This window comes from Lutra lutra, chromosome X, assembly GCF_902655055.1.
Source record: "Lutra lutra chromosome X, mLutLut1.2, whole genome shotgun sequence".
Taxonomy (NCBI): domain Eukaryota; kingdom Metazoa; phylum Chordata; class Mammalia; order Carnivora; family Mustelidae; genus Lutra; species Lutra lutra.
In genome coordinates this window covers 71613442-71625754 of record NC_062296.1, presented here as the reverse complement: position 1 = coordinate 71625754, position 12313 = coordinate 71613442, and the positions used below count along the sequence as shown (strand labels likewise).

Here is a 12313-nt window from a genome sequence, read left to right as displayed (position 1 = left end):
TTAATATCCACTCTGTACTGTGCCATTCACTGCCAGAGAGTAGAAAGAAGTAGTCTTTGCATATCCTGCTTTAATTTTACCCACGTAGCTGTAGAGAAAGGCTAAAGTGCAATCAAGTATTTGGTATCATAGTAGAAAGTACTTGTTTGAGAAAGATGAGTCATGGTTGGGATGCGCATGAATGGCTTTAAGGAAGAGGTGATACTTGAAACTGAAGTTCACCATTAAGGATTGGATCAAGTGCCAAACAATCCAGAAAATATGAAGGTCAGAATCAAAAGCCACAATTACACTATTGGGTATTTACCCCAAAGATACAGACATAGTGAAAAGAAGGGCCACCTGTACCCCAGTGTTTATAGCAGCAATGGCTACAATCGCCAAACTGTGGAAAGAACCAAGATGCCCTTCAACAGACGAATGGATAAGGAAGATACAGTCCATATATACTATGGAGGATTATGCCTCCATCAGAAAGGGTGAATTCCCAACTTTTGTATCGACATGGACAGGACTGGATGAGATTATGCTAAGTGAAATAAGTCAAGCAGAGAGAGTCAATTATCATATGGTTTCACTTACTTATGGAGCATAAGTTATAACACAGAGGACATGGGGAGATGGAGAGGAGAAATGAGTTGGGGGAAATTGGAAGGGGAGACAAACCATGAGAGACTGTGGACTCTGAGAAATAAACTGAGGGTTTTGGAGGGGAGGGGAGGTGGGGGGTTGGGTTAGCCTGGTGGTGGGTATTATGGAGGGCATGTATTACATGGAGCACTGGGTGTGGTACATAAACAATGAATTTTGGAACACTGAAAAAAAATAAATTAAATTAAATTTAAAAAAAAGAATCAACAGCCACAAAAAGAAAAATATGGAGTATTCACTGGAAACTTAAAAGAATAGAACCATTCTCCCAGTTCTATTAGTTTTCCATACCATAAGAATGTCTATACTTGTCAATGTATTGAGAACTGAATTACTGGACTGAACTCCAACTACTGTTTTGGCCATTCTTTGCATACCATCACTCATGCCTCTCTAAGGGATGTAGTTTTTTAAGGGGTTGGTGAGATGAGGAGAAAGACATCCAGTCTAATCCTTAGCATTCATGTCTTCTTGGGCTGACATGCTGGGTGAGGGATGGAGAAGGTTCTGACAGGTCTACCCTTCTGAATGGACAAGTTCAAATTCAGTGACTAAATGATGAAGTCATAACTCAATTTTTAGGTTTGTTATTTTTTGTTGTTTTGTTTTTTTCAATCTTGTGGTAATGTGATAGCTTCTAGGGCTGATTTTAAGGCTGAGTAAAAAAACAAAAACAAAAACAAACAGAATTATGCACATTCACTTTTATTTTGACCTATGACATGGCCATAAGTCCAGTTCCAGGAGTTTCACCAGCAGCTTAATGTCAAATACATGCTTGGCACCTGGGGTTTTTAATGACACAGGAAAAATATCAGCTAAGAGTAGAACTCAGTTTAAATATTAACTGCCATAAAATCTAACATACTTTTACTGTCCATATGTTTAATTTGTAACATTTGATACCAGCTCCAGCATACAGTCTAAATATTAAACATTAATTTCCATGATTTCAAAGACAGAAATTTGTTGTTGACTTCTTCCTAGCCATAGCAATTTTCCAAGGCTATTCCAATTTCCTTATAATAAAAAAGGGATGGCATAGGTTAACTTCTCCTAATAAAGATACCCATGTGTTTAAGTAAAGGATGGAAATACATTCTGATTCATTCTTCATATCTGAAAGTTAAATCACTCGAATCTATTTAAATGGCACGAGGTCCAAGATTCAGCCATCAGCTTACCAATTCATTTCACTGATGGGTTATAGCAGGATGGGAAAACTCATTCTGTTGGTTTCTAATGATCACATCATCATGTGATGGAAACACTTTTGTTAATTTTATTAGAGGTGAAATGGTAAAAAAGTGTAAGATGAATTATTTAAAGGTGACATAGTAAAAAGTGTAAGATCAATTAGTTATCTGATCCCACAGAAACATATCCGCAACTATTTTCTAACAGGGGCAGAGAAACATAGCACACTTGGGCTTGATCTCTCACATTTTCAGAGGTCCAATGGCTTCCAAAAGTCTTCCTGGAATCTCCCAGTGATTTAGATTCTCAGGATAAGTTCTCTGGCTTCCTATCATTCCCACTCCCCATCCCCAACCTTTTTAAACTCTGTGTCTCCTGCCCATAGGTTCTATTTCATTCAGCCCCACATCTAGTTAAAAAAGAAAAGGAGCCACAATACCATTTCTATATCTCTTTCTCCCTTTACTAAGATGCTACTAAATTCTTGTTTATTTCAGCTCTTTCTTAACCTCATATTCAAGTTCCTTCTCATCTGGATGAAGGGTTTACTAATACACCCAAAAGGATATTTTAAAAGGTTCCCCTCCCCAAGTGGATTCTGCATTTAATCAGTCTACATAAACATTATACCATTTCTGGTCATCAAGAATGGGAGAGAGTTCTTTCACCTTTAGTACAAAATACAGTTATGGGAAGAAAATTTAAAATTACATTATTGCAATCACATATTAAGATTTCTGAAACTGACATGACACTTAGAATTTGTATTTATGTTTAAGGTGGTGTTTCTTTTGATCTACAACAGCTGTAATTAAATCAATGGTGTATCATACAATCTAATGTCTTAAATGCGATAAAATATGATAATGTTTTTGCAGGTCCCTATATTTCTGTCATGGCTAAAGGTTTAGGACACATTCTATTATTAGGCTAATGTGAAGGAATAATATAATGATAAATTCAAAAAGAACATAAAACATTAAATAGTGGATTTTATGGCAATGTGTATTGACTTTTTATTAATAATGTATTGTCTATTAAAGAAGAATTTCATGAAAGCAGAATGTGCAGAACAGAAATTACAGCTATAACTATAATGACAGTGAATAGTGACTCCAATGGCATTTAACAGATGTTCTATTTTCTAAGTAACAGCTGCTTGATGCATTCATTGTACCAAGTTAATGGTCTGCTAGTGTTATTGCACTTCACAGATAAATTACTATGCTTGCTTTAAAAAAAGATACGTAATTTTTCATGGGGATGAGAGTGTAACAGACTTTAGAAATAAGTAATAATTCTCATGCTTTTATAGCTAAGAGGAGTGATGAGTTGAAGCAATTATCCAGATAATCTAGGACCAGAGGCCAGATCTCTTTAAACTGTGAATGGTAATTGTTAAAAAAAAAATACAGGACATGGTTGACTAAACTAAATGTAGATCTCATAAGAGTACTCGTATTGCATTATCTAGTGGTTCACAAACTTTGCTGAATTATTAGACACTGACCACACTTGGGCCAATTTAATCATAATCTCTGGGGGTAGGCTCCAGGTACTGATAGCCTTTTAAATATTCCCAGGTGATTATAATGTGCAGCCAATGCTGAGAACCAATTGGCAAACAAAATGATGCATTCTGTCACAATATTTTATTGGGTGATTGTCACTAAATTTTAGGTCTGAAGTGACAGCAGAAAGATAACTGAGAAAACTCATCACTGTTCTTCTTTGTGTTGAATGTTATAAAAATATGTCCCTTAAATCAAAGTGAAAATCACAATGACTTGTTACATAAGTGGCTATTTAGACATCAATTATTTTGCATTATTTAACACAATTGAATTCAACATTTGTGTGTATGTATGATTGTTTCAGGCAACTCTTGGTATCCTGACGCTACTGTTAATAAAATCTAATGGTCAATTTATGAAAAATAGGAGATAGGAAATATCCTAAAAGCTGATGGATTTAAAGTATTAAGGAACCAAAATAATTTTCCATGGAATTATATTTGATCATTTTAATTTTTATATAACACTGTGAATATTAATTTTTATATAACACTGTGAATATTCAGCTTTCATGTAGCTGAATTATGTAAGTGGCTTTGAATTTTTCACTACTGAAACTAAATTGGGAATACATGAAATCTGTTACTGGTTAAATCAGAAAATATATATTAAATATATATATTATATATAAATTAAATTAATTAACATTAATTTAATTAATAAATTAAATTAGAAAATAGATTAAATTTTGCTGAAGCTTACATTTTCCAAACATAATGATCATCAGAGATATAAACTTCTATTTAATAACATAATTATTTACTTTCCTACAGTTATTTTTTGTACTCAATTCATGTGCTAAATAATTGAAGCCATAATGGGATATTGACAATCAACTGACTTATATCCAACTAATCAAAGTGATTTCAAGACAAATGCACACAGGATTTTCATTTTGTTATTTTTACACAGATTTACTTAATCTGCACTTTAAATTTAGTCATTGTGTATGTTTTTCTTATTGTGAATGACAAGTTTTTGTCACTTTAGAATTAGATTACCTTAAAATTACTAGAAAATACAACTTCCAACAACAATTATAGTGGGAAAAAGCTAATGAAATCAAAGATAGTACTGGATTTTAATTGCAGATTTGCTCTGTGCCAGGCCTTTCTGCATCTATAAAATGGGAGTATTTGACTAGATGATTGTTCACATTCCCATTTGTTTTAAAACTTACCATAATGTTAGAAGCACATCAGCATTCTTCTCTTCTCTCAAAAAAATTGCTTTGCCATTATGTTTAATTGTCATCTCTTAATTTACAATTTATTTTATTGAATGGTTTTTTATTGAGCATGCACTGTGGGTCATTGTTATTTTATGTGCAGGGGAAACACCAGTGAACAAAACATACATTTTTCCTTGTTCTCTTGGCAAGTGAAATTGTTAATGCCCATGCACGAGTCCAAGAAGATAGAAGCTGTCGTGACAGCTCAGAGATCCTCTGCAGTACTGGTACTCAAAATCCCCAGGTGCTGCTAATATTTTGTAGTTCATCTTCCCATTTCTTTCCACTGTGTCTCTTTCTACTCTATAGACATCAGTGCTTCTGATCTCAACCTGGCAAACTCCCTTAACAGAGATTTGTAAGGGATGAAGGGGGAAAATGCCTGATCCTGAAACCATCATAAACATGACAGTTACAATTTCCTCAAACTATATCTGTTGTCCAGACCATGCAGCTAGGAGTGATCTACTCTTTCAAAATCTTTTTTCTTTGAGAGAGTGAGAGAGAGAGAGATCCAGCACAGGGCAGGAAGGGGCAGAGGGAGAAAGAGAATCTTAAGCAGGCTCCACACCCAGCTCAGAGCCCAGCATGGGACTCAATCTCAGGACGCTAAGATCATGACCTGAGCCAAAATCAAGAGTCAGATGCTTAACCAGCTGAGCCACCGAGGCATCCCTCAAAATCTTAATATTAATTTTTCCCTCTTTATCACCACTCTAATGGAGGGAGACTGTCTGAATTTCAAAATACAGGGAAAGGGCTACTGAGTTTTAGGAATTTCAAATTAGCATTAACAGTATAACTTCAATTCCCATATTAAACTTTTGTCTCATTTTTGTTCTTACTCTAAAATGTCTTCTTCCCGTTAATTGAATTAATTTTTTTTTTTTACCTTTTAAAACTTTAGACTACCTTTTAAATGTATTCATTTTTTCCCTTGTAACTGCAATGTGGAAACATGAGCATATGGTGGGAGCTGACAGGACAGTTTTTCTTGCTTCCAGCTGTGCCTCCAGCTAATCAGCCTTACCACCACCCTAGTTACTTCTGGAACTTCTCTCATTTTTTCTCTTCTTGAGACCACCAAATATCTGATCTGAGATACCTAAGAGATCACAGGCTCACAGTCTTCCCCAAGTAGATTATACTTTTAAACATCTTGAAATGTTTCAATAGTACTCAGTATCCTTTGGGAGAGTTATGTGTTCTAACACTTATGGTTTCTAACATGTGACTACAGAATGTGGAGCAGGAGTAAAACCTAAACAAGAGATTTTTTTTTGGGAAAACTCACTTTTACAACGTCATTGGCCTATCAAAAGGACCCTACAGTGCCAAACTCCTGATATTCATGAAGAAGACACGGAAAGTCCAGGGTCAGGCTCATGGCATTGGTTTTGCACAGAAGCATGCTCAGAGAAAAATGGCAACATAAACCTTTCTATTATGTTTATTATAAGAATATTAATCAAGGTGCTATCTCACTTATGATCCTGTCTAATTTTTCTTCTGTATGTAAATTTTAGAAAAACACTCTCACTAGTACACTAAAACTATTTTAATGATAGTTTTAATAAATTGAACACTTTGAATCTCAGAAGCATGTTTACTTCCATTTCAGTTATACAAGATGAATAAATAAACTCTAGGGATCTGCTGTACAATGTTTTGCCTGTAGCTAACAATATAGTATTGTACACCTAAAAAAGGTTAACTGAATACATCTCAGGTTAACTGTTCTTAGCACAGGAAAAAAAAAGTATGTTAACTTTTTATTTTGCCCAATACTAAGCTTGGTGCCAATTTTTTTTAAGGTTTTATTTATTTAAATATTTGAGGAAGAGAGAGAGAGAACAAGTGAACTCCAAGGGAGGAACAGAGGGCAAGGGAGCGGGAGGGGTAAAGAATCTCAGGCAGACTCTGTGCTCAGCACAGAGCCCAATGCAGGGCTTGATTTCATGTCCCTGATACCATGACCTGAACTGAAACCAAGAGCCAGACACTTAATCCACTAAGCCACCCAGGCACCCCAGCTTGGTGCCAGATTTTGAGGCTTTAATCTCCTCTGCCTTTTCTATTCTCCATGGGATATTCTGGACATATTTCTGTGCAGTTTTCTACTGTAATTTTCCCCTTCTCTATTTTCTAATTTATTTGTCCTTGACCAGATGAATCATATGTATCTCTATAAGCCACTCTAAATAATGTTTTCTGGAACTAGATACACAATAAATAAGTGTAATTAAAATAGAGTAGAAGTGGGGTGCCTGGGTGGCTCAGTTGATTGAGCATCTGCCTTTGGCTCAGGTCATGATCCCAGGGTCCTGGAATCAAGCCCTGCTTCAGGCTTCCTTGCTCAGTGGGGAACCTGCTTCTCCCTCTCCCTCTGCCTGCTGCTCCCTCTGCTTTTGCTCTCTTTCCCTCTCCCTGTCAAATAAATAAATAAAATATTTAAGAAAATAAAGTAGAAGTAAAACTCAAAGGATTTAATTATAGTCAATATATTTGAAGGTATGCTCTGTTTGAGTAAACTAAAGGTCAAGTAAATACTTCATTAGTAACTAAATTTGATGTATAAGATTTAGACATTTGAATATTTTATATATAAATAAATACAGTTTTCTTAGATCAACATAACTTAAAGAAATTCAGTAGAAATAAATGAAACACTTTAAAAATAAACTGACTCTACATATTCAAATTTTCTCCAAGTCAAAAATACTTGGAATGATTGGCAAGTACATTCAATGTATTGCATTTAAATGAATACTCAAATTATTTTGAAAAAAAAAAGTGACATTTCTCCTTTAAAATAGCAGACAAGACTAACAGTTGGAGTCAAGTTCTCCATCTACCAAGACAGCGTGTGAAACCAGAATGTACTAAGGAATCATGGGGTTTCATGCATGAGTTTGATTTTTTTTCCTCTTAAACAATTATCATAAATGTGACTGCTTTAGATCTGTAGGTCACATGTCTTTTATTATATGACTGTGAGTTTTTAAAAAGCTCTCAGCACCTTCCAAGTGAATTCATTAAACAAATTATGTAATTTGGATGCAAATGTGTATACTTTTACTTTACCACTAAGGGGTCTTAGAGCATATTATTAGCAGATTTGTGATTTGAAAGATCCAGAAAAGGTGGTAAATTATTATATAAAAAAAGAAATGTCACTTTTCCATACTTTTCTCCTATTGGATCTGAAAATAATATTGCTCTTTGGTTTATAGAAAATATTTTCCAGATGGACCCAATAAGCTGACATATCTCCAGACCACTCAAGCCTTCTAATATGAGAACAATAATCTAGAATTGTTTGCCAAGTGAATTATATGATATGATCTTTTAAAGATTTTTTTGGTGAAGCTCATGCAAAAGTATCTCCTTAGGTGACTTACTCAATGACCTTATGAGGACTGTGGAGTTCAGAGTTCTTGTGTGGCAGACTTTCATAGTTTGACCTCAGTCAGTTGTACACTGTAGTCAGAATTTTAAAAATCCCCTTTACTTTTAGCTCGATTACTTTGTGCGCCATTATGGTAGCATCCCAAATTATATTTATAAAGCTACCACACTCTTATGTGGTGAAATGAGTCCCTTCAACATTCACATGACAAAATCCTAACCCCAGGACTTTAGAATGTGACCAGATTTGGAGACAGGAAATTTAAAGAGGCAATTAAGTAAAATAAAGTCATCATAGCAAGCCCTAATCCAGTTTGGCTAGTGTCCTTATAAGAAGTGAAATTTAGATACAGGCAAGTACAAAAGGAAGATTGTATAAGACAGGAGAAGACAGCCATTCACAAGCCAAGAAGAGAGGCCTCAGAACAAACCAACCCTGCCAAAACTGTGACCTCAGACTCACAGCCTCTAGAACGGGGAAAAAATAAATTTCTGAGGTTTAAGCTACCCATCTGTGGAGCATTGTTACAGCAGACCTGGCAAACTAATATACCCATTAAACTGGGTATGAACAATCAGAGATATTTTGAAGGGGAGGGTGTTTTAAGGGGAGGGTGACTGAGAAGAAAGCATAGATGATTTTCATGCATCCTCTGCACATACTACTACTTGCCCCTGCATGTTTTACTCTATTTCATCCTCTAATAGATCATAAGTACTATCTGGGCCTTCTTGTTCGTTTATGAGAACTTAACAGTAGAAACTGTCATCAGTAGGACATGGGTTTTTATAAAGAGAAACAGATGGTGGAGGTCTTTCTCTACCTTTTTTTTTTTTTTTTTAAGATTGAGAGAGAGAGAGAACACCAGCAAAGTTCAGGAGGGAGAGAGAGAGAATATTATGCAGGCTCCACTCTGTGGTAGGCTCTTTCCCAGGACCCTGAGATCATGATTTGAGCCAAAACCAGGAGTCAGAGGCCCTGTATTTCTCTATCTTTATCTTATGATGCAAAATGCAGGGATGATACTGCTGTGGCCAAAACTGCAACGTGTCCCCCAGAATGTATTCTCTTTCTCAAACAAAATTTACTCATCATTTTAGTAGAACACATCGTCCACCCAGTTAGGACCCATCTTTTGCCATCTTCCCTGGAAGCTAAATATGATCATGTGACTAACTTCTGGTAATGAAAGATGGGTAAAATAATGCACGGAGCTTTTATAACACATCTTTAAGAGAGAGATGGTGCCCTCCACTTCCAGTTCTCCCTTCCTTTTGTGGGCTGGGAGGGAGGTGTGGTGGTGAGCAAGTTTTGCCATGAGAATACTAATACCCAGAGGACTGCAGAGCAATGCTACTTCTTGAGAGAATTTCATGAAGTAAAACTACTTCCCCTATCCAAAACTATCTTAAGTGAGATAGAAATAAATTGCTATCTTCTTGGAGCCATGATACTTTGTGCTTGTTTCTTATTGCAGCCTAGCATGCCTCTAAGTATATGATTGCCATTGGTTCAAACCAAATGATCACACACACAAAATATGATACTTATTTGGCTAATAAGGAAATAAAATAAGGCCATTTAATTTTTAGACTGTACCCTCTGTACTTGTTACTAAAATATTCTCACAACATATACAATCCTGAGCTAATAAATGCAATTCAGTATCTTATCTCTACCAACAAATCTATGTGGAGAGGGAAGAAGAAGAAATCATTCACTACTATTTACTTGAAAAATATTTATGTAACAACATTTTACATCTACTGGTCTTCAGAATCTACATAGAGAAAATCAGCTTTCAGTTTTGGTGGAAATGTATGATCATAAATTTTTACATAATGCAATTAAAATTTCCCAACTTTGGATAATTTAAATAGCTTTCTTGAATTAAAAATAAAGCACAGTTCTTTTTAACATCTCACCGATACAGGCAAGTGTTCACTAATTTTAAAAAAAACAATGGGGTAGAGTGCAGCTATAATTTTTTTTTAAAGGTCCAATGTGTCAGCAAAGTTTAAGGTGAAAATACATTATTAATATCGGCTGTTTGCTTTATATCAATGCACTTTCAAGTAATCTAGTGATGAATCAACTGGAAAAAAATATGAAGCTATGAGTGCCCTGACCTTACAATTTAGCTGTGCAAAAATATCTGACTGGCTGTCAAGAGACAGAGCAAGAACTTAGCAGCTCGGATCAAAGGAAAGTCTAGGCTCTTTAGCGGTAGAAATGACAGGTGTTGCATGGACCCCTTGAGACTTCTTTTTTTTTAAATTTATGACATCAGCAATCTGCTACTCTTGCAAGTCCTATCCAGCCCAACCATCTGCAGTCTCTACATCCCTGCCCTGGTCATAGTGATGGGGGCCGTGAGCAGTCTGCCTGATGCAAGCTAGGGAACACTGAATCTCATCTTTGGATTCATTTTCTCACTAATGATGAATGTGCTTTTAAGGACTTATATGCATAACCTACCTAATTCTAAACAAGCTTTGGGGAGATTTTTGCTAAAGCTGCCCACTAGTTTTACCATGATTCAGAAATACATAGAATTAAGAGTTACTGATGAATTTCCAAGGAAAGGGAAAGTGAAGCAAGATAATGCTTATATTTCCACTACTGTTGCACATTAATAGCTCCTTATAAACTCACATTACTGTGTTTCTTTGTATGTTAAAAATAACCTTGGGTGATATGGGTTTTACCTTTCCCCAGGCAACTTCAGAATCCAAATTACTAGGCATTCCTTCAACTGCTGATCTCTTCGTCAGTTCCATATCTGTAGCTGCCAGCCATTCTGTCAGGGCATTCATTTCCTTTCGCATCTTACGGGACAATTTCAAGCATTTTTCCAACTGTTGCTTTCTTTCTGTCACCTGAAAAGAATGATAATAAAATGTAATTTAGTTTACCCCTTCAATTCAGGTTTAGGTATAGGCACTTAATAGGAACTTTAATATTTCTGTCATTTTATTATTTTTTTATTATTTTTATTTATTTATTTGACAGAGAGAGATCACAAGTAGGCAGAGAGGCAGGCAGAGAGAGAGGAAGGGAAGCAGGCTTCCTGCTGAGCAGCAAGCCCGATGCGGGACTCAATCCCAGGACTCTGGGATCATGACCTGAGCCGAAGGCAGCGGCTTAACCCACTGAGCCACCCAGGCGCCCTATTTCTGTCATTTTAAAACAACCTTTTTCTTATTTAAAAATAATATTTTAGAAAAACCACATAGTCTCAGTACTAATGGTGAATAAACACAGTCTAGGAAAGATGAGATCCTTTCTCCAAAAACTGTCCTGTATCAAGTAGGGGGAAAAAAAGCTGTAATTATTTTCTTTAGTACAAATAAAAATAATTTATGGTCACATTTTTTTAAATATAATGAATGATGTAAGTACAACTGAAGAAATGACACATTTCTTTTAGAGAGCCTTGAGTCATCTGTGAAATGGATAGGCAAAGTTTACAATCCTCTATAGACAAATGAGGTTGCTCTTATTGGTAAGAAATCAAAATGGAGAAAGAATATGGTTTCTTTCAAGAGGCAAAATTATTTCTGTAATACTTAAAATGGTCAATTTTATTGTCATTGCATCTGTAAAATGTCTTACTTCTGTGGAGAAACAATATGAAGAATAAGCCACTTCCCCTTTAAACACATTTTACCATCCAACAGGCATAAAAAAAATAAATTCCAAAACAAAATTTTCACCCTTATTAATAGAAAAAAAATCATGGCCTGATTTTGTGTTCTAGTTCTCAGTGTCCAGAACTAAAAACCTTCAAAATCAAATTCTTCCACATTCTCACATGGAGGATTTAACATCTTTGTACTTTTCCACCACCTCTCTAGATGGGCCTACAATTTGAACACAATGTGTTCAGGGTCTAGGTTGGTTGGTATAATAAAAAGCCCAGAAACTTTTCTGTTCACTCTATCAATCTATCTGTCTATACACACACTATCACACTTGCAAACACACACACACACACACACACACACACACACACACACACGAATATATAAGAATCCAGCCATATGGGGCACCTGAGTGGCTCAGTGGGTTAAGCCTCTGCCTTTGGCTCAGGTCAGGATCTCAGGGTCCTGGGATGGAGCCCCACGTTGGGCTCTCTGCTCAGCAGGGAGCCTGCTTCCTCCTCTCTCTGCCTGCCTCTCTGCCTATTTGTGATCCCTGTCTGTCAAATAAATAAATAAAATCTTAAAAAAAATACAGCCATAAGCATGA

At 35.8% G+C, this 12313-nt stretch overlaps 1 protein-coding gene across 1 annotated transcript in view; it reads right to left on the bottom strand.

Annotated features, from left to right (window-relative positions):
* DMD (dystrophin) overlaps positions 1–12313 on the bottom strand; it is a 2124834-nt gene that overhangs the window by 1260808 nt on the left and 851713 nt on the right. The window contains 1 exon segment of the mRNA XM_047715765.1: positions 10771–10941. Coding sequence (XP_047571721.1) covers positions 10771–10941 — 171 coding nt within the window.